The sequence below is a fragment of the Eulemur rufifrons genome, chromosome 6 (assembly GCF_041146395.1).
Source record: "Eulemur rufifrons isolate Redbay chromosome 6, OSU_ERuf_1, whole genome shotgun sequence".
Lineage (NCBI taxonomy): Eukaryota > Metazoa > Chordata > Mammalia > Primates > Lemuridae > Eulemur > Eulemur rufifrons.
In genome coordinates this window covers 16,909,383-16,932,455 of record NC_090988.1, presented here as the reverse complement: position 1 = coordinate 16,932,455, position 23,073 = coordinate 16,909,383, and the positions used below count along the sequence as shown (strand labels likewise).

General features: G+C 42.5%; 1 protein-coding gene and 1 non-coding gene across 3 annotated transcripts; one reads left to right on the top strand and one right to left on the bottom strand.

Moving 5' to 3' along the window:
- Positions 1-1,913: 1,913 nt before the first annotated feature.
- On the bottom strand, positions 1,914-17,376 carry IFT46 (intraflagellar transport 46). 2 transcript variants are annotated; one of them, XM_069468870.1, is made up of 13 exons: positions 17,194-17,376; positions 16,371-16,467; positions 14,541-14,620; positions 12,327-12,479; positions 11,491-11,621; positions 8,206-8,280; positions 7,896-7,989; positions 6,853-6,981; positions 5,798-5,919; positions 5,385-5,451; positions 3,262-3,322; positions 2,865-2,950; positions 1,914-2,373 (listed from the first exon to the last, which is right to left on the bottom strand). In XM_069468870.1, the coding sequence occupies exons 3-13, from the start codon at positions 14,583-14,585 to the stop codon at positions 2,278-2,280; spliced, it is 1,059 nt and encodes a 352-aa protein (XP_069324971.1). In that variant the 5' UTR covers positions 14,586-14,620; positions 16,371-16,467; positions 17,194-17,376; the 3' UTR covers positions 1,914-2,277. The 2 variants fall into 2 exon arrangements, with proteins under 2 accessions (XP_069324971.1, XP_069324972.1); XM_069468871.1 differs by lacking the exon at positions 12,327-12,479.
- LOC138385582 (U7 small nuclear RNA) lies at positions 7,672-7,736 on the top strand. The gene has a single exon (XR_011233803.1). It is a non-coding gene; the product is annotated as a U7 small nuclear RNA (small nuclear RNA).
- Positions 17,377-23,073: the final 5,697 nt, after the last annotated feature.

Sequence of the window (23,073 nt, the reverse complement as noted above, 5' to 3'; positions counted from 1 at the left end):
TGTAAGAAACAGTTCTCCTGTCTATGTGTTTGCTGTGTATGTATTAGGCTGACAGCATAGCATTTTAATGTAATCTTCCCCTCCAATCAATTTTTTTCCCACTTTCCCCCATATCAGTACTTGGCTCCATGATCCTGTGGTCCCCTATCCCCAGGCTGCAGACTGGTACCCGTATGTGGCCTGTTAGGAACCAGGCCGCACAGCAGGAAGTGAGCAGCAGGCAAGCTAGCAAAGCTCCATCTGTATTCACAGCTGCTCCCCGTGGCTCACATCACCGCATAAGCTCTGCCTCCTATCAGATCAGAGACAGAATCAGATTCTCATAGGGAGCGAGAACCCTACTGTGAACTGCGCATGTGAAGGATCTAGGTTGTGCGCTCCCTGTGACAATCTAATGCCTGATGACCTGAGGTGGAGCTGCAACAGTGATGCTAGTGCTGGGGAGCGGCTGAAATACAGATTGTCGTTAGCAGAGAGGTTTGCACAGTAAATGTAATGCACTTGAATCATCTCAAAACCATCCCCCCCACCCCCCAGTATGTGGAAAAGTCTTCCATGAAACCGGTCCCTGGGGCCAAAACAGTTGGGGACTGCTGCCGTGATCCATTCACTTGCTTAAGCAAAAAAAAAAAAAAAAAAAATTGGGAGTCACCCCTGATTTCCTTCCTTCTATCCCCCACATCCAATCTACCACCAGTTCTGTCAGTCCTACCCCCACTGGCTATTTATCTGTTGTCTCTCAGCCCCATACTTTCCCTTCGGTGCTCTGCTTTCTACTGCTGAATGTTCCAGATTTCCCTGCCCACTGTTACCTTCTGCCAGTGGAAAGCACTGGCAGGAGCTGAGAAGGTGTGAGAAAGGAAGCAGCAGCCGTTGCTCACAGTCACTGCAGTGGCGGGAGAGGCCTGCAGTCTTGAGCAGCACTCTCGTGTGCCACTTCCTCAGCCACTGAAGACTGGCCACCGCGGCACCTCTGCTGCCAGCACCTGCAGAGGCTTCCACTCTTTTGACCTTTTCACCTTTATGTTCCTCAGTACCCTCCATGCTCCCTTTTGCTGCTTCAATCTTTCCAACATTTTTTTTTTCTTTTTTACAATTCCCTATATTAAAAACCCTTTGTTGGGCCAGGTGCGGTGGCTCACGCCTGTAATCCTAGCACTCTGGGAGGCCAAGGCGGGAGGATCACTTGAGGTCAGGAGTTCGAGACCAGCCTGAGCAAGAGCGAGACCCCGTCTCTACTAAAAAATAGAAATGATTTGGACAGCTAAAAATATATATATATGTAGAAAAATTAGCCAGGCATGGTAGCGCATGCCTGTAGTCCCAGCTACTCGGGAGGCTGAGGCAGGAGGATCACTTGAGCCCAGGAGTTTGAGGTTGCTGTGAGCTAGGCTGACGCCACGGCACTGTAGCCTGGGCAACAGAGTGAGACTGTCTCAAAAAAAAAAAAAACAAACAAACAAACCACAAAACCCCCAAAAAACCCTTTGTTAGAAATAACTAGCATGATTTCAGATTTCCCGATGGGAGCCTGGCTGGGTAAAACCCCAAAATATTTCTCAAATCTGTCCATGTCTACTACAACCACCCCATCCATCTATCACCTGGATTGCTGCAATAGCTAGGCTCCTTGACACCACAACCAGACAGGTCTGAAGCTAGACAGGCAGGTGGCCTGTAAGGAAGGCAGCATTAACTAGAGAAACACCCTTAGAACAATTAAATTCCAGGAGAAAAATGATTCCCTCTCCTGCCAATCTTGGAGGACTGGGGTTTGATTTTATCTCACAAAGCTGGTTTGCTTAAACTGTTCTCTTAGTGCCCATTGCTAAGCCAAGTTGTCTCTGCCTTACGCTCAGGCAGGCTTTTCCCTTTCATATTATAGAACAGCAGGATAATCTGACAATAGAGCATTTTATTTATAAAATCTTTGCCCACCAACTCTATGAATGAAAGAAAATAATTCCACCCCTATCCCAAAAAGGACATCTTTTAAGCTTTCCTTCCAAACTGAGCTCCATGGGATCTCAGAAATTCCAATTCTTCTAACTCAAATCCCCACAGTGGTGTAGATTCAAAACTTCCCCGGGAAGGCAATCTGAGCCAGGCAGAGCTGTTTAACAAACATGTTAAGTGCTCTTTGGCAGAGAGGGTAGCAGGACATGTACTACCCCTGAGCCAAGCTGTGGCAAGGCAGGGACACCAGGTGGCTGACAATGATCTGTCTCAGCTGGGGCAGAAGAGCCAGTTCAGCCCCAGGGTGGCTCGGGAGGGGTCTCAGCTGAAGGTTACTGTCTCTGCATCTCCGGCCTGGGAGGTGGAGACGGACGGAGGGCTCAAGGCTCTCTTGCCCTCAGCAAGAGCTTTAAAGTGCTGCAAGGAAAGACGAGAGGGAACATTGTTGAGTATTGAGGATATGCTAGTTGCTACGTTTTAGCAAGAACTAACTTCTTTAAAACCCTCTAAGCTCCAATTTTCTCCCAATTCTCCTTCCAAAACAATTCCTTGGTGCTGTCTTTGAAAAACAGCTAAAGAGTTGTCCCACTTTCTTCAAAAATGAACCCCTTTTTACTTCCTTCCTGCTTCCATTCATGAGGCAGGAAGAACTTTATCTTTTAAAAAAACAAGTGTCCTCTGAACATCCTTACCTAGCTTCATCTCAGGCCCAGATCTCTTTACTTTCCCCTTCCTTTGAAAGCCCCACCACTGCCTCCTTTGCTGCTCTTTAATTATGAGGGAGGGCAAAGGTAACTCCAGGCAGAGACATCCTCCATTGCCACACGACACAATCACAGCAGGCTCAAACAGCGGAGACTGCGGCTCTCCTCACTGCAGCCCAAGTCAAGCCCTGACGCTTGCCGTACCTGTGAGTTCTTGAATTCCGAGTACAGAGAAAAGAGCAGGTGGAGGGACTGGATCCGACTCTTGTAGACAGGGATGTCTAGGATGGCTGAAATGAAGAAAAACTCCCAGGAACGGAAGCAAACAAACTCTGGGAATTATGGGGCATTTCTGTTTAGGATAGCCAACCTCCTCCCAGATGAGACGTGTTTCTATGATTTTGGGAGTTAAGTACCCAGCAAGTAGTCACCTAAGCCCAAACACCACCCTTGAATACTAGCCTCAGCTGAAGGCTCTAACTCAAGATGCTATCTCTCCCGAGTGAACAAGCTTTTCAAAAGCCTGGAGTGGATCTATCCAATGGATCTATGGCGGGGTGGGGTGGGGGTGGGGGGGATAGGAAAGGAAGGAGGAGCTTACCGCAGATCATGTCAATGTATTCTGCCAGGCTGCAATCAATCTCTGCCGTGGGCAGGCTCACCTGGAAGGGGTGTGGAATGGACCAAACTTCAGTGATCCTAGCAGCACTCTCTCTCTCTGAAGGCAAAGAGCTCTTAGCATAAGACATGGGCTGAATAGTGTTCCCCCAGAATTCATATATTGAGGCCTAACCATCTATACTTCAGAATGTGACTACACTTGGAGATAGGGTCTTTATAGAAAAAATAATAAATAAATACATAAATAAGTTAAAATTAGGGTGGGCCATAATCTAATGATTGGTGTCCTTACAAGAAGAAGAGACTAAGGGGCATAGACACAAACAGATAGACCGTGTGAAGACACATAGAGAAGACTAAAGAAAGAGGCCTCAGAAGAAATCAGCCTTGCCAACAACTTAATCTTGCTCTTTCTTTTTCCCGATCAGTAAGATGGAATTGGTCATACTTATTAAGCACCAAAATAATTCACGATCTATTATTATTAGGACCAGGAGATTTTATAAGTAAAATATACTGCCATGTTGTCTTCCTATGTAGATCTATCTGTATAGAAGAAACTAGTCCGCGGTTACGGCCAAGTATTTATGCAGTGACTTGTAATGCTAATGGTCCCAGGATACCATAGGAACAGGGAAGATGGACATGACATCTCACTCAGATGACAGGCTCTGGATCTAAACAAGTCATATTGTAAGTTTAAAAACCACTGTCTTCTTAAAACTTTTTTCTCTTTTTACAAAAAACAGAGTACTTATAGTTCTGCAATTTGCTTTTTCCATTTAACAATATATCATTACTATTTCTTCATATTAGAGCAAAACAAGGCCAAATAATATTCCGCTGCATAGTATTTCACTGAATGAATATACTAATACTACAATCTAGCCATTCGATCCCCTAATGAGACATTTCTCTCAGCTACAGCTTTAAAATGCTGAGAGGAAAGACAATGTTTCCAATTCTTTGCTTTTATAATCAATTCCTAAATAAACATGTACAAAAAAATCTCTGTCTTCATGGAGTTTACATTTTAGTGGGAGAAACAAAATAAGTAAAGACTATAGTGGGTTAGAAGTTAAGTTATAGAGAAAAAGTTGGGAAAGAGGGTAGGGGATGTTGGGCCACTAGTGTAATAATTTTAAATGTCATGGCCGGGAAGGACCTGTTAATCATGTTTTGTTCAGTTTCCTTTTCTTACTGCTCTGTAGGAGCTCTCTGCCTGGACAGTAACTTTGTCTAACATATATATATATATATATAATAATTTTTCTTTAATTGTCACTGTCTTTTAACTTTGTTTATGGTATCGGTACTTAGAACCTATTATCTTTGAGTCTAAACTGTCATATTTTCCCCAGTATAGCTTTTAAGTTTCTTATTATGCTGAGAAACACCTAACCATTCTAATTTCTCCTATATTTTCTTATTTGAATAGTTTTATTTTTATATTAACTCTTTAATTCATTTAAAATTTATGTATGTATATGGTTGAAGCAGAGACCTAATTTAAGTTTTTTCAAATGGACGGTCAGTTGTCTCATTGCAGCCTCATTCTATTGTGAATCATTTAAAAAACAACCTTCGTTATATACCAAATTCCCACATATACATGGGTTTCATGTATTACCATTAAGAAATTGATGATAATAATGATAGTGATTATAGGCCGGGCGCGGTGGCTCACGCCTGTAATCCTAGCACTCTGGGAGGCTGAGGTGGGCGGATCGTTTGAGCTCAGGAGTTCGAGACCAGCCTGAGCAAGAGCGAGACCCCATCTCTACTAAAAATAGAAAGAAATGATATGGACAGCTAAAAATATATATATAAAAAAAAAAAAAATTAGCCGGGCATAGTGGTGCATGCCTGTAGTCCCAGCTACTCGGGAGGCTGAGACAGGAGGATCGCTTGAGCTCAGGAGTTTGAGGTTGCTGTGAGCTAGGCTAACGCCACGGCACTCACTCTAGCCTGGGCAACAGAGTGAGACTCTGTCTCAAAAAAAAAAAAAAATAATGATAGTGATTATGATGATACAGAAAGAGAGAAATCACAGGCCCTAGAGTGAATGCCATACTTTCTTACCTCTTGTTACCTTCCACTCACCTTGCCCAAAAGCTCTTCAAACTCTGGGGACCATTCCTGCATCAGCATGTCAATGTCCGGCATGGGCCTGAAAGTACAGAGGTAAATATGAACAAGAAACGTGGACTGGACATCAGCAGCCTGGGGACCAGGATATTCTAGGATGAGGGAGAGGTCTTCAATCTGGCACATTAAGATTTCAGGAGAACCTAAACTGAGCAAACCAAACTTCCCCAGGGCCTGGGGTTTGGAGGAGCTGGCTCAGTAATGATACCAGAGCATGTCAGCCATCTGAGCCGGCAGCTGCCGGGATCCATAGGCCCTCAGGTTGATCAAATATGTCCCTAGTCTCTGGGCCTCTGCTCAGGAGCAATGGTTCATGGGTGGTGAAGGTTACTATGGATTACTGTCGTAAAGAATGTAGTATCTCTTACCTGGTGTAGTGCACAGTCGCAGGCGGCTTAGAACGGTGTAACTCAGAGATGCTTTCAATCCACGTATCAATGGCTTTGGGATTCTTTTCCGCATCTTCCAGGCTCTTTACTTTCATATGTTGCTAGAAAAATAAGTAGAAAGCCTGGCTGATGGCAGTGAAGTAGTGCTCTTTTTCTTACAGAGTGGCCCATCATATCTGCTGCTCCTTATACACAAGGAAGCTGATGAAAGGGAAGCCTGACAGCAGCCAATAAAGGGGCAGGAAACCCCGATGACATCTGCTGCAGCATGGGCAAGGGCAGGTCAACAGGGCAGGACTGACCACAGTGAAATGCCACTTCACACCCACTAGGATGGCTAGAATCAAAAAGACACAATACCAAGTGTTAGTGAAGATGTGGAGAAACTGGAACTTTCGTTACTGGTGAGATTGTAAAATGGTGTAGCCACTTTGGAAAAACAGTTTGGCAGTTCCTCAAGTGGTTAAACATACAGTTACCACATGACCCAGCAATTCTCTCCAATATATATATATATATATATCTCTCCAAAAAACTTGAATTGCATATATATATGTATATATACACAAAAACTTGGACACAAATGTTCAAAGCAGCATTATTAATAAAAGTGGAAACAACTGGTGAACAGATAAACAAAATGTGGTATATCCATTCAGTGGAGTATTATTCAGCCATAAAAAGGAATGAAGTGGTTACCAGGGTCTACAAGGAGGTTGGGGAGTGAGGAGTGGCCATTAATGGGTGTGGGGTCTCTTTCCAATATTTAGAAAATTTCCTAATATTCGACATTAGGTAGTGGTGATGACTGTACAACTTTGTGAATATACTAAATACCAAAGAACTATATAATTTCAAAGGGCAAATTTTATGGTATGTAAATTATACCTCAATAAAGCTGTCATTAAAAAATTAGGGCTGGCCCAAAGCCACAGTCATCCCTTTAGGTAAACAGTAAGTCAAGTGCACAAAGGCTGGCAAAGCCTCCACTCTTGGCCCTCTCCAGCTGGGGCCTGCACTGGCTAGTATCTTACTGTGACGTTGTGCTGCTTGGAGTTCTCTGTTAACCAGAGTGAGAGCACTGTAGGGTCTGACTGCTTTGTAGAAGGTTCATCCAATACCAACAGACCAAGGTTGTCAGGCTTTCCATCAGGACGTGGGACCTGGGTAAGAAAAAGGTAAGAAGCAGAAAGAAAATGGGAAAGCCGTAACAAGGCTGCACCTGCTGCTTTCAATAAGCTGAAGAGGGAGAACTCTTCTGGTTCATCATTGTTACCAGCATTAAGAAGCATGCGTGTTTATTATGCTGCACTAAATACTAGCTAGAAAAACATATGTGATCTATGGGAGCTTAAATATAAACCTGGGCCAGGCGCGGTGGCTCACGCCTGTAATCCTAGCACTCTGGGAGGCTGAGGCGGGAGGATCACTCAAGGTCAGAAGTTCCAAACCAGCCTGAGCAAGAGTGAGACCCCGTCTCTACTAAAATAGAAAGAAATTGTATGGACAACTAAAAATATATACAGAAAAAATTAGTCAGGCATGGTGGCACATGCCTATAGTCCCAGCTACTCAGGAGGCTGAGGCAGGAGGATTGCTTGAACCCAGGAGTTTGAGGTTGCTGTGAGCTAGGCTGATGCCACGGCACTCTAGCCTGGGCAACAGAGTGAGACGCTGTCTCAAAAAAATAAAAAAATAAACAAATAAACCTGAAGTCATGGATAATTAGGAGGCAAATACATGACAAAATTTTAATATATAAAATAATAAAGTATTTTAATAAAGTATTAAAGTATTACTTAATAGCAATGAGTATAATTCTGAATAGACAGCAAGATTAACAACTTGAATGCAAGTGCTACACACTCTTTTAGAATTTGTCTAGTAGGTTTTCCGGTCCTCACCAGAAGACACCGCCCCCCCCCCACCATGGAAAAAAAAAAAAGAACTTGAATGCAATTGAAGAATGAATATATATCAAGGTAGCCAATGCTAGTCAAAGAAATTGGTAGAACTTGAGAGTAATGGGGGGTCAGAAGGAACACTTAAGGATATTTTTAGGATGTATTGACTATACCTTTAAGAATGCATCAATATCCCCAACAGCTGGGATAAAATCAGGAATGAAGGGTTTCAGTTTGTGGTCCAGGTCAATCAACTGAGGTGTGTACCTAGGAGATATTGCCAGGGAAAGGTGAAGACACTCAAAGAAAGTTACTTTACTATTCAGACTGAAAAAAAAAAATCTAAGGAGAATAGCCTTGTTTCAGACTAGAGAGGTAGGAAAGGTCTGGAAGGCAGCTATGCTCACTGTACCACCAAGCCAAGCAGGAAAGGTGTGAGGCAAGGTAGGGATGGGGGGTGTGGTGGGAGGTCCTAGTACTCACCTACTTATGTACTGGAAGAGTTCCTTAATCTCAGAAGAAACTGGCAAATGCTCATAATCTGCGGGATCATAGGCCCTGGGAAAGGAAAATACAGTTCATTCAAGGTGGCCAGAGAAAAGCAGAAGTGACAGTCTTGGTTCAGCCCATGTGTTACTCTCACCACAGGGCCATGACCCTGAACTTAGCTTCTGCTTCTCCCACATCTGCCTTTCCAGAAAGCTTGCAGGACAACTTTAGTTGATCATAATTAACTCTCAATTATCTCTGACTCTGAAGAACAGAGCTGCAGAAAATCCAAAACATAATTTTATTTATTTATTTATTTATTTTTGAGACAGAGTCTTGCTCTGTTACCCGGGCTAGAGTGCCGTGGCATCAGCCTAGCTCACAGCAACCTCAAACTCCTGGGCTCAAATGATCCTCCTGCCTCAGCCTCCCGAGTAGCTGGGACTACAGGTATGAGCCACCATGCCCAGCTAATTTTTTCTATTTTTAGTAGAGACAGGGTCTCGCTCTTGTTCAGGTTGGTCTCGAACTCCTGACCTCAAGCGATCCTCCTGCCTCGGCCTCCGAGTGCTAGGATTACAGGTGTGAGCCACTGTGCCCGGCAAAAAACATAATTTTTTTATGTTAAAATGTAGCATAAATAGTTTTACCTTTTTTGTGAATGAAAGGGATAAGAAAAGGTACAATAAGAGATTTGAATTTCTGACGGGAAAATAATTTACACCAAGAAAAACAGGAATTTTATAGATGTTTTTAACAGTGTTATTTATAAAAGTAAAACATTAGAAACAAATGAAATATCCATTTGGAAAATGGTTGGGTATGTCAAATTAAACATTGCATAGTTATTAAAAAGTACTTGTGTCGAGCTAGGCATGGTAGTTCATGCCTATAATCCTAGCACTTTCAGAGGCTGAGGTGGGAGGATTGCTTGAGGCCAGGAGTTTGGGGCTACAGTGAGCTATGATCACACAACTGCACTCCAACTTGGGCAACAAAGTGAGACCCTGTCTCAAAAAAAAAAAGTACTTGTATCAATATATGAACAAATATATAGTAAAAAAGTAGAACACATAACATTAATTACTATTCAGTAAAATGTAATAATCATTGGCAAAGTGTATAAAGGAGTTGGAAGGTTATTAGTAAGGTTCTTCCAGCCAGGCATGGTAGCTTACACCTGTAATCCCAGCACTTTGGGAGACTGACCTGGGAAGATTGCTTGAGGCCAGGAGTTCGAGACCAGCCTGGCCAACATAGCAAGACTCCATCTTTACCAAAAAATATATAAAAATTATCTGGGCATGTGGCATGTGCCTGTAATCCCAACTACTTGAGAGGCTGAGGCGGGAAGATTGCTGAGCCCAGGAGTAGGAAACTGCTGTGAGCTATGATTGCTATGATTGAGCCACTGTACTCCAACCTAGGTGACATAGTGACCCTGTTACCAAAAAAAAAAAAAAAAAAAAAAAAAAATGGTTCTTCCAGGGGAACTTGCTTAACAAAAAATTAAATATATTGATGATTTGAAATTTATATTTCCTCAGATTATAATTTATAGATCTAGGATATGATCATGAAATAAAGTGTGAAGCAGGAGAAGTCAGTCTGGGATTGAACATTTGCTTCATTTACTTAGTGCCTGGCAGCAGGTGGATAATCCAAAGATAACTATTTTTCATTTTTACTAAAACTTTATTTAATAAATGGTGCATGCACATGATACAAAAAATAAAAGGTACGAAATATATAGGGTGAAAAATCGTATCTTCCACCTGTCCTCTTGCCTCCAAGTTCCTCCCTGAAAGGTAATTTCACTATTATAACTAGCTCTAGTTTATCCTTCCGGAGACAGTCTATGTAGTATTTGTTTTACATACATGGTAGCACAGCATAAACACTCTTTTACACCTTTTTTCAATTTAACAATATCAGCTGTGGCCGGGCGCCGTGGCTCACGCCTGTAATCCTAGCACTCTGGGAGGCCGAGGTGGGCGGATCGTTTGAGCTCAGGAGTTCGAGACCAGCCTGAGCAAGAGCGAGACCCCATCTCTACTAAAAAATAGAAAGAAATTATATGGACAGCTAAATATATATATAGAAAAAATTAGCCGGGCATGGTGGTGCATGCCTGTAGTCCCAGCTACTCGGGAGGCTGAGGCCGGAGGATCGCTTGAGCCCAAGAGTTTGAGGTTGCTGTGAGCTAGGCTGACGCCACGGCAGCACTCACTCTAGCCTGGGCAACAAAGTGAGACTGTCTCAAAAAAAAAAAAAAAAAAAAAACAAAAAAAAACAATATCAGCTGTGTCACCGCCTGTAATCCTACCACTCTGGGAGGCTGAGGCCGGAGGATCGCTTGAGCCCAGGAGTTCAAGACCAGCCTGAGCAAGAGCGAGACCCTGTCCCTGCTAAAAATAGAAAAAAGTTAGCTGAGCAACTAAAAATAGAAAAAAAATTAGCCGGGCGTGCTGGTACATGCCTGTAATCCCGGCTACTTGGGAGGCTGAGGCAGGAGGATCGCTTGAGCCCAGGAGTTTAAGGTTGCTGTGAGTTAGGCTGTCACCACACTGTAGCCACGGCAACAGAGCGAGACTTTGTCTCAAAAACAAAACAAAACAAAAAAACCCTCAGTATCTCTTGGAGCTTGTTCTTTACCAGCGCATAGAGAGCTGCCTCAGATTTTCTAACGACTAGACAGAATTCTACTGATTGGTTATGCTGTCATTTAACCGGTATTTTAAATGGATGGGCCTTAGAATCCATTTTGCTTAAAACCTATAGGGCTTTTAAAACTAGGGCTAGACAGGGTGAGGAGATTTTTTTACTTAAGCACCATCCAGGAACATTTTGCCTCAATGTGGGGCTCCTGAAGTTCCTCTTCTCTACCTGTTCAAAAAGGACTTGAGCCTAAAATGGAAATGCTTGTGTGCATGTATGTTGTTTGCCTTGCTAAAAACAAATGCTTTGGTATGTATACAAATTTATTTTCTCTTTCCTAGAAAGTGAGCCCCCTGAAGGGAGGAACCATCTTTCAGATTTACTCAGTAAAACTTCATGTAATCCCTGAGCCCACAAATGTTTCAGTTAGTGCAAGTGACACCACAGGACTGGATGAGGCAGTGAAGCCACAGTGGAATGAAAACTCATCATTCTAAGACATCTGAAAACCTTAAATAGAGATCAAAAGAGATGCTGGAATTCTGCTTCTATCTGACGTCCTTCCGGTCCAGTGTTTTGAAGGAAGTATTTTCCTCCTGGGCGTGGATGTCCTTTCCTCACCCTTCCAGAGGGGCTCCATGCTCTTCATCGTCATCATCATCATCAGAATCAGTTTCGGATGAGTCGTCGTCATCATCATCGTTTTCACTAAAGCCCCGCTGAGGTGTCAACTGTGAGGTTTTCTTCTTCTCCTGAGATAGGGCAGGGCAGGCGTAGAGAGGTTCACATAAAGAGAAATTTAATGTACCTATGCCCAGTTCCCTATGGCTCTAACCAATACCCACCCCCCTCAACCAGGCACCTAATCACCAGAAAGAGAAGGAAGCACTTTCCAGAAGGGGCTTGAGAGCCTTCTCCTGCTCAGCTTCAAACGGGGTTCCCACTTTCCATAACTATATTCCATTTCTCTACTTGAGGCTGGGTATAAATTCTATCTAATTTGTATCTATTGTATCTGTTATTCAGGAGATCCTGAGAGCCCTGCATCAACTTTCTCTAGACAGCTTCAACCCTAAAACCTAGGGACTTTCAAAAAAGAGGATGGCAACTCTATTTTGGGGGGAAATGGGGTAAGATGAAGTGGGAAAGAGAAACTTTAGAGAATCTGAATACTCACAAAGGTCATAGGAAGGAAATCTAGTAGTTAATTTGCAAGACTACCCAGGGTAAGCTGTTTGAAACAACCAAAATAAAGTTCATAATCAACCCTGTGCCTGAATTCTCATCAGCAGTTCTAGAGACTATGGGTTTTCTATTTTCGTCCAGTGATATTTCTCTTCATGCGTATCTGACTTATCCATCTTTCCCTTCCCTTCCCCCATAAGTCAAATGCAATGACTATCCCGTCTATCTCAAGATATGCAGCTCTTTTGTTCTTAGCATTTATTACACCCTACCTTTCTGAGCTTCTGGTTCTCTATGTACCATCCTACCCTTTCAAGTCCATGAGAAGGGGTCTGGTGGCACTTAGGATTTACAGGGGCAGATGGGACAAGGTCCATGTCTTTGCCTCTGTGGCGTAGAGCCTGTGGCATGCCCTCCCTTAGGACCTGAAGGATGACCAATTGGCCCCCTTTAAAAGTAGGTTTTGAAAGCTTGGTTTCCATATGGCATACGGCTTATATTAAGGTTAAAAGACGCTTGGTTCCAGTTTTTAATAGTTACTCAATGTTTCTTTATAGTTAAGCAGCTATTGGCACACAAAGCTGTGACACATTACAGGACATCAAAAATTGCTTTTGGGCTGGGCACGGTGGCTCATGTCTGTAATCCTAGCACTCTGGGAGGCTAAGGTGGGAGGATTGTTTGAGGTCAGGAGTTCAAAACCAGCCTGAGCTACCTCGAGACCCTGTCTCTACTAAAAAAAAAAAAAAAATTAGAAAAAATTAGCTGGGTGTGGTGGTGCGTGCCTGTAGTCCCAAACATTAGAGAGGCTGAGGCAGGAGGATCGCTTCAGCCCAGGAGTTTGAGGCTGCAGTGAGCTATAATGACACTACTGTACTCTAGCTGGGGTGACAGAGCATGACCTTGTCTCAAAAACAAAAAAAAATTGCTTTGGGTCACTATTTCCTCTAAGAATAACAGATTTATTATATATAGATAAAAATATACTCTATTATAATCTGTAATATGTAAGACAGATAATGAAACACAGTTGCAGAATTTATTCAGTGACTATGCACTATGCCTTATTGGTATATAATTGATAAGAACCTTTCAGAGTTTTCTTTCTCAATTCAAGATTTGTCAAAATTACCCTTAGTCACATGGGAAGCAGTTTTGGCAAATGGAATTTTTAAGAATATTGATTGTCAGGCCGGGCACAGCGGCTCATGCCTATAATCCTAGCACTCTGGAAGGCCGAGGTAAGAGGATCATTTGAGCCCAGGAATTTGAGGCTGCAGAAAGCTATGATGACATCACTGCACACTACCCAGGCAACAGAGAGTGAGACTCTGTCTCCAAAAAAAAAAAAAAAAAAAAGAATATTGATTGTCAATTTAAAGATTATTCAAAAGTAGATCCTTTCTGCTGATTCCGGAAAAATAAATGAGCCTTGAATACTGACCACAGCATGAAGACTAAAAGGATTCAGGGTGGCTATACAAAATTCAGAGGCCAAGTGGAAAAAGGAATAGGAAATAGGAAACTTTGTCTGCTTCTTCAAAGCTGTGCTTTGCAAAATACCCAATATAAAGGCAAAGGACTTTATATACTACAAACAAATGCCTAAGAAATTACCTCGTGTGTAAGATGTTAAAGCAGCACACTAGTCATAGAGTGGGACCCACCTTAAAATATTACCTTTTAGGCTTTTCATGAAATCAGTCTATATCACTACGGCCTTCTGTATTACTTCAAATATTCTTTGCCTGAATTTCCAAAGCTCCCGTTCTTAAAGGACCATTAAAATGGAACCATAGATCATATGCTAAGGCTGAACACAAATCGTTAAAAGAGCACATGAGCAACTCTAAGGTCCTACCTAGCTAAAGATGTAGGCATCTTTCTATCTTTCAGAAGGTTTTCATCTTTCTTTCATCTTTCTCTAGGCTCACAGAATAACAGCAAAGGGACATGTGGGTCTTAAGACCTCAAAATTAAAATCTCTTTCACAAAGTATTGGCAGTATCACAAGTGTTGACAATGAAAAAATGCCTAGACCAATAATTCCAAACTTGCTTTACCATAAGAATTATCTGGCCTGCTTCTTGAAAATATGAATTCCCAGGCTTTTACCTTTGAGATTCTGGTTGGGGCCTGGGAATCAGTATTTTAAAAATAAGTACCCCAGGTGATTCTTACAATCAGTAAAGTTTGTGAAACACTGGCCTACATTATATGAAATCCCTCACCAAAGTCGGCTGTACAGTAGGCTTTATTCCTGAGGAAAGGTCAAAATCTCAAGGTTCTTTGCTACTGACTTTGCTCCATGAGCTCAACGATATTTAACCATTGGATGTGAGTGTTCAAGACACGTTTACTGTTGAACTGCTGTCATCTCTAACTACTAAAAACTCAAAGCAGAAATTTACAAGAAGCTGTGGGTTATAACTCAAGGGATATAATTAAAAAAAAAAAAAAAAAAGAAGCTGTGGGTTATACTGCACCTTGTTATTTTCTTCTTCATACTCATCACTGCTGTTATCAGCCATAGTCTTGTTAGCAAGCTGGGCAGAACGAGGAAGTCCTTACAAGAAAAATTTTACCTTTAGGTTATTGTTAAGATGATTTTTATACGAAAATATTTTCAGTTTATAAAATTTATTCCCTAACCATTTCATGGAACAGGGTTTATCAGAACATCACTAAAAGACAGGAGACTGAATTGTAGTCATGGCTCTGTCAGTTCAATTCAAGATATATTTACTATGCATTTCTGTGCTTAAGGTACTGGGTTAGACCTTATACTAGTCAATATAATATAAACTCTGCCCTTAGTTTACACATTGGTAAAATGAACTTATAAAGTGAAAAGAGTGCTGGACTTACAGATAGGAGACCGTGTTTGAAGGGCAATTACTTGAACAAAATGACTTAAGCTCTCTGAGTCTCAGTTTTCCCATCTCTAAATGGGGTCACTAATATTTCTCACCCAGGACTGTTATAAGGATCAAATGAGAAAACTTACATGGAAGGAACTGACCCAGAGCCTGGCAAGTAACAGTCACAAATTTGAATCTAAATCAGTATCCGTAAGATAAAAGCAATAAAAAATATAATGAATGATTAAAAGTATAATTTCCACTACAGCATGGGCAAAAAGGGCGACCCTGTCTCAAAAAAAAGGTTAAAATGGCAAATTTTATGTTATGTATATTTTACTACAATAAACAAAAACCCTGGGTGTCATCCTGATTCCTAACTCAAGAGCCAAATCCAATCCATCAGGAAGTCTTAGTGATTCCCCAACAATGTACCTTGTACGGTATTTACCTCCTCTCTATTCTCAACTTCCTCACCGGAGTTCAAGCCACTACCATTTCAACTCAGCCACTGCAACAGTCCCTCCAACCGGTTCCCCACACTTGCCTTCGAACCTTTCATCACATTCCACATGTGACAGCAACACAGCCTGCAAAGCTCCACTTGTTATGCCTCCTGCCCACCTCTCTGATCTGAACATATACCAGTTCCTGCTACCATACACTGGTCTCTTTCAGGTCCTCAAACTAAGTCAAGTTCTTTCAGGCCTCAGAGTTTTTGCATCTCACATGCTGTCTCCTCCTCCTGGCCTACTTTTCCTCAGTATTTAGATCCGTCTCATTTTTCAGTCTCAAATGTCACCTCCTTAGGTCTTTACTGACCACCCTATCAAAAGCAGGTCCCCCTCCTCACCATTTTCTCCATAACAGTAAACAATTTGCCTCCATCAATGCACTTAGCACATTTGCAATTATGTTTGTTTATTTATTTGTCATCTGGCTCCCATCATTACAAGAACCAGGATGGCAGGGACAATGTGTCATTTGTTTTAACACTGTATACCCAGAGCCAGACATGAGGCTGGCACATAGTAGGCATTTTAAAATGTTTGTTGAATAAATGAATGGTGTCAAGTCCTCTATAACAAAAATATTCCGTTGAGATTTTGGTTGGGGTTGTAGGATAAGGGCAGCTTAGGAAGCATCTTCAAAGCTGAGGAAAACACGGTTTTGATAAGTTTAAAAAAATACAACAGTGAACCCTTTGAAGATTGCTGAGCACAGCATTAACGTGAAGTAAATGGTGATAGGGTTGGATTGGGGGAAGATCCTGCAATCTGGGAGGCTGTGGTTTCTCCCTCCTTAACTAGTTAGAAAACAAACAATGGCAAGTGAAGCAACTTAACTTGAAAGTCAACATTTGCTATTATAAAATAGGAACTTCTTGAAGACAACCACGAACCCAACTTTTGTTCTGAGAACATTTCTCTTCTTTCCTCTTCATTCCTCTTTTACCTGTGTGTCTTGGGGTTGGAGTATAAATACTTGCAACCTCTTCAGAGTCGTTAATCTCTAGACGCTCATCATATGTCTGGTTTTCAACAGTCTTGGTCTAAGCAAAAGGAGACATGATTACAAAGCTCCTAGTATGGAACACTAAGCGCTCAGCCAGGAGACAAATTCCAAACCAGTATGGTTCCTCTTCCTTACTAAAGAAACCGGTTTTACATAAAACCTTCACCCCCATCCAAACTTTCCTTAAAGCTTCTTGGCCCCATGTCAAGCAGTTAAGTCATGCTGCTGCAGCCCTTATTTAGGAACTGCTGGCAGGCTGGCTGAGAAACGAGAGAATCACGGAGGGAAACGACAGCCAACTTCTGCAGCAGATCCCCAAAGCTGTAAGATACACACGCATGGGTAGAACAGTATTCGCATATAGATGGTGGCTTTCTTCTCAGGTTGGTCGGTTTTCCCAAGGCTGTTGGGGTTTCTCAGGGGAGGCTGTAGAGGTTCCATAAAGAGTTCTGTCTCTGGGGCCACCTTTCGGGTGGGGAAAGGGCACCGAAGAGAGGGTAAACACCAGTCTCTCGGTCCCATCCAATAATCCCGAGAGCATCACCCCCATCTCCACCCCCGTCTTGCAGATCGGACCCCACATAAGTTTCCTGGGGAATAAAGGAAGCAGGACGGTTGGTGGTGGGGTGGGGGAGGGGTGAAAGAACGGTTATCACGGAGATGGGAAGAAGTTAACAGTGAGCAGGGAGAAGGGAAGTCCTCTTAAATTCCTCTTGGGAGGGAGGAAGGCTGTTCCCTTTCTGCTGGGGTGAGTACGAATTACCTGTAGCCCCTCTGAATCCGTCTCTAGTATATGGAAAGAACCCCAGCCTATGGCTGGGGTCTCACTCCAATGTCAGGGTAGGCCACTTTAGGGGTTCCACCCGGAGCAACCGGCCTGTTGTCAGTCGCTAGGCAAATGGATAAATAAATAATCGCGAGACTTGCTTCCACTCTCGTGAGACCTCCTCCGCTCAACCGCACCTCACGCCTCTTCCCGCGAAGGGTCTCTACGCGCAGGAAGATCCCGGGAGCGCGGCTACAACCTCTCTGGGCGGCCAAGTCGCCCGTTTGTCTATGGTTTCAGTGACTGCGCCTGTCGCGGCATCTAGCGGCAGTAAGTGGCAAAGCGGACTGATGAATTTCGGCTGGTGTAGTCAGCCGTCCGATCTGGAAACAGGGTGAGTATTTTCCCTCTAGGACGGGAATCACTGGGCATGCAGTTCCTTCTAGACTTATCAGAATTTAGACACACTCTCCAGGGAATATTCCACATCACTTTGTACGCCCTTTTATAGCATTTATATTACATTATAGTCTTTTCCATCACAGTGTCCCATGTCGTGGGACATACTTACACTACCAAATTAGTCCTTCTTTATCTGAGGTTCAAATTTAACTCTGTGTCCTGTATTTTTACTTGCTAACGAAGACTGTGAATTTCTTTAAGGTAGGGTTTGTGTCCAATTAATTTTTAAACTCTTCGTAGCACCAGTATGTTGTATAAACTAGGCACTTCTTGTGTGGATGAATGAAGGAATGAATGAATGAAGATATAAGGAATAAATATTTCAAAACTCTAGACATAAATAATTTTGGGAGTCAGAGAGAGAGATACATAGAAAAAAATATTGGAAATTTGACCCTGAAAACCTGCCAGAGGAAAACAAGGAAAGTGGCTTAAAAAGAAATGAGTGAGGCCGGGCGCGGTGACTCACGCCTGTAATCCTAGCACTCTGGGAGGCCGAGGCGGGAGGATCGCTCAAAGTCAGGAGTTCGAGACCAGCCTGAGCAAGAGCGAGACCCCCGTCTCTACTAAAAAATAGAGAGAAATTATCTGGACAACTAAAAATATATATAGAAAAAATTATATGGTGGCGCATGCCTGTAGTCCCAGTGACTCAGAAGGCTGAGGCAGAAGGACTGCTTGAGCCCAGGAGTTTGAGGTTGCTGTGAGCTGGGGTGGATGGCACGGCACTCTAGCCAGGGCAAAAGAGTGAGACTCTGTCTCAAAAAACAAAAGAAAAAGAAAAAGAAAAAGAAAAAGAGGCCGGGCGCGGTGGCTCACGCCTGTAATCCTAGCACTCTGGGAGGCCGAGGCGGGAGGATCGCTGAAGGTCAGGAGTTCGAGACCAGCCTGAGCAAGAGTGAGACCCCGTCTCTACTAAAAATAGAAAGAAATTATATGGACAACTAAAATATATATATATATACAAAAAATTAGCCGGGCATGGTGGCGCATGCCTGTAATCCCAGCTACTCGGGAGGCTGAGGCAGTAGGATTGCTTAAGCCCAGGAGTTTGAGGTTGCTGTGAGCTAGGCTGACGCCACGGCACTCACTCTAGCCAGGGCAACAAAGCAACACTCTGTCTCAAAAAAAAAAAAAAAGAAAGAAAGAAAAAAAAAAAAGAAATGAGTGATATCTCCTCTGAAAGACTTCTCAAAAATGGAACAAAAAAATTTTTTTTATTTTTGTGATTGTTATTGCTCATAATAATGGGTTCGTAATGTTGAGTACTTACTATGTAGGAGCACTTAGATTATATAATCTAATTTACTTGACAATCTTGTGAGATAGGTGTTATTGCCAGTTTACAGATTAGGTAATTGAGGTTTAGAGAGTTAAAGTATCTTGCCTGAAGTCACTCAACTAATAAGTGCCAAAAATAGAAATCAAACATAGGTCAGTCTGATTCCCAAGTCCCTGCTTTTAACCCTTATGATATACTGCCTCCAAAGCACTCCTCGTGAAGCATGTTCGCAGGGGTGCTTTTCATTCTGCAGTTTAATTCAGCTAATGTCATATTTCTGAAGAATCATTGTTGAATGGTCTTTGCTGAGCTTCTAAGGTCCTCATGGGAGGCCCTGGAAGCTGCCAGAATAAGGCAATATTTTCAAACAGGATTTTTACTTTTTTTTTTTACTTTTTTTTACTGGATTTTTACTTTTTTAAAAAATAAGAATTTATTCATCTTTCTTAAAATATATGTGGTTTTTGTAACGAAATTTAAGTACAATTTTACCCCATAAATATGTACAGTTATTATGTGTCAATTAAAAATTTTAAAAATACAGTTGGACATATATCCTTAGAGATATGCAAAGTTTAAAAATATTTGCACTTTCTAAAGATTCTATTAGAAGGGCTACCATGGCTCACACCTGTAATCCTAGCATTTTTGGGAGGCCAAGTCGGGAGGATTGCTTGAGGCCAGGAGTTTGAGACCAGCCTGAGCAAGGATGAGACCCTGTCTCTACAAAATATAGAAAAATTACCCAGACGTGGTGGTGTGTGCCTGTATAGTCCCAGCTACTTCGGAGACTGAGGCTGGAGGAGCCCTTGAGCCCAGGAGTTTGAGGTTGCAGTGAGCTATGATGACGCCACTCCACTCTAGCCAGGCAACAAAAGATTCTATTAGAAGGCCATTGGAGGTGGAATTGATATGGGTATGAGTGAGAAGTCTATAATGCAGTGCTTAAGGGTATAACCAAAGTCAAGCAGCCTTTGTTTGAATCTTAGGTTCTACTTTCTAGACGTGAGACTGTGGTAGGATAGTTTCTTCTCCATACCTTGATTTCCTTACATATAAAATGGAGATAATAATGGTACCTATCTCAGAGAATTTTTGTAAAGATTAAATGAGATAATCTGTGTGAAGAAGTTAGAGTAATGCCTGGTACATTGTAAGTGTTCAATAAATTTTAAGGAATACACAGGAGATATAGAAAGGCAGGTTGTTTTAATGGGAAAAGCTGGGTTTGAATCCTGGCTCTATCACTTACTGGCTATGTGAGTTTGGGCAAGTGCTTAATTTCTTTGATCCTTACTGTCTTTATCTGGATTGTTGTAAAGTATTAGAGATAACATATGTAAAGTACCTGACACAAAATAAGCATTCGGCAGTGGTGCATACTGGTAACCCCAGCTACTTGGGAGGCTGAGGCAGGAGGATCCACTGGGCCCAGGAGTTCATGGCCAGCCTGGAAAATTTAGCAAGAAGGAGACCCCATCTCTAAAAAAAAAAAAAGAAAAGAAAAAAAAGCACTCAATAAAAAATTGCTTTTGTCCTTTATTGCAGACATATATATATAGATAATATGTGTGAGTGCTGTTGGGTTGAGCCAAAGATACAGGATAAAATGATATAGAGAAGAACTGCTGAATTAGTTATTCTCTGAAAAGTCTGAAATTCATCATGGGAAAACTACGAAGAGAACCAGAAGACTGGATTTTTTTAAATTTATTTTTATTTATTTTTTAAAAACAAGATGGAGTCTCTGTATATTGCTCAGGCTGTAGTGCAGAAGCTATTCATAGGCCAATCTCACTACTGATCAGCACAGGAGTTTTTTTTTTTTTTGAGACAGAGTCGCACTTTGTTGCCCGGGCTAGAGTGAGTGCCATGGCGTCAGCCTAGCTCACAGCAACCTCAAACTCCTGGGCTCAAGCGATCCTACTGCCTCAGCCTCCCGAGTAGCTGGGACTACAGGCATGCGCCACCATGCCCGGCTAATTTTTTCTATATATATTTTAGTTGTCCATATAATTTCTTTCTATTTTTAGTAGAGACGGGGTCTCGCTTTTGCTCAGGCTGGAGCACAGGAGTTTTGACCAGCTCTGTTTCTGACCTGGGCTGGTTCACCCCTCCTTAGGCAATCTGATGGTCCCTGCTCCCGGGAGGTCACCATATTGATGCCAAATGTAGTGTGGACACACCTGAAGGGTATAACGCACTATGTATCAAAACTCTGGACTCTGAACTCCGGAACAGCTGGGACTACAAGCATGGGCCACCACACCCATCTCTTTGTGTCGTATATATACATTACAGATTAATTAGAGTATATTTTATCTATGTGTAATAAATCTGTTATTCTTGGAGGAAAATGTGACCCAAAGCAGTTTTTGATGTCCTGTAATGTGTCACAATGTCATGTGCCAAAAGCTGCTTTTTTTTTTTTTTCGGAGACAGAGTCTCAGTCTGTTGCCCAGGCTAGAGTGCCGTGGCATCAGCCTCGCTCACAGCAACCTCAAACTCCTGGGCTTAGGCAATCTTTCTGCCTCAACCTCCCGAGTAGCTGGGACTACAGGCATGTGCCACCCTGCCCAGCTAATATTTTCTATGTATTTTTAGTTGTCCAGATAATTTCTTTCTATTTTTTAGTAGAGACCAGGTCTCGCTCTTGCTCAGGCTGGTCTCGAACTCCTGACCTTGAGTGATCCTCCCACCTCGGCCTCCCAGAGTGCTAGGATTCCAGGCATCAGCCACCATGCCCAGCCAAAAGCTGCCTTAACATAAAAGAAACATTAAGTAATTTTTAAAAACTGGAACCAAACATCTCTTTTTTTTTTTTTTTTTTTTTTGAGACAGAGTCTCGCTCTGTTGCCCAGGCTAGAGTGCCGTGGCATCAGCCTAGCTCACAGCGACCTCAAACTCCTGGGCTCAAGCAATCCTTCTGCCTTAGCCTCCCGAGTAGCTGGGACTACAGGCATGTGCCACCATGCCCGGCTCATTTTTTCTATATATTTTTAGTTGTCCAGCTTATTTCTTTTTATTTTTTAGTAGAGATGGGGTCTCGCTTTTGTTCAGGCTGGTTTCAAACTCCTGAGCTCAGATGATCCTCCCGCCTCGGCCTCCTAGAGTGCTAGGATTACAGGTGCGAGCCACCGCGCCCGGCCCCCAAACATCTCTTAACCTCAATATAAGCCATATGTCATACGGAAACCAAGCTTTCAAAACCTACTTTTAAAGGGGGCCATTTAGTCATCCTTCAGGTCCTAAGGGAGGGCATGCCACAGGCTCCAGGTCACAGAAACAAAGACATGATCATGTCCCACCTGCCCCTGCAAGTCCCAAGCACTATTGGACCCTTTCTCTTGAACTTGACAGGGTGGGATGGTACATAAACAGCGAGAAGCTCAGAAAGGTAGGTTGTGCCAAGAACAAAAGAGATGCTTATCTCGAGATAGAATTTGTAGTTATTGCATCCTAGTTTCATTACATACTGGTCTAGAAACTTGGGATAAATTGCTTAGACTTGTCATCATTTTCTTCATATACAAAATGGACATAAGCATAATAACTGCCCTGCTTCCTGAACATGATTTTTTTAAAAACATAATTTACAAATCGTAAAAATTCACCCTTTTAAAATATACAATTCAGGCTGGGCGTGGTGGCTCATGCCTGTAATCTAGCACTCTGGGAGGCTGAGGCTGGAGAATCACTTGAGGTCAGGAGTTCAAGACCAGCCTGAACAAGAGTGAGACTCTGTCTCTACTAAAAATAGAAAAATTAGCCGACTGCGGTGGCGTGTGCTTGTAATCCCAGCTACAGGAGGCTAAGGCAGGAAAATTGCTTGAGCCCAGGACTTTGAGGTTGCCATGAGCCAGGCTAATGCCACAGCACTCTAGCCCAGCTGACAGGGTGAGACTTCATCTATAAATAAATAAAGTATACAATTCAGTGGTTTTTAATGTATTCACCTCTGTCTAATTCCAGACCTTTTCTTTTTTTAGAGTCAGCGTCTTGCTATGTTGCCCAGGCTGGCCTCACACTCCTGGGCCCAAGTGATCCTCCTGTCTCAACCTCCCAAATAGCTGGGACTACAAGATTGCACCACCTCACCTGCTCTTTGTCCATTTTAAGATTGGAATACTGTA

Excerpts from the sequence above, each read along its gene's own strand:
- IFT46 (XM_069468870.1), bottom strand. The coding sequence starts at position 14,585 with ATGGCTGATAACAGCAGTGATGAGTATGAAGAAGAAAATAACAAG. Across the intron at positions 5,452-5,797 it reads GCGACTGTGCACTACACCAG|GCCCATGCCGGACATTGACA; the intron begins GTAAGAGATACT and ends CTGTACTTTCAG. Across the intron at positions 2,374-2,864 it reads CGGAATTCAAGAACTCACAG|CACTTTAAAGCTCTTGCTGA; the intron begins GTACGGCAAGCG and ends CTTTCCTTGCAG.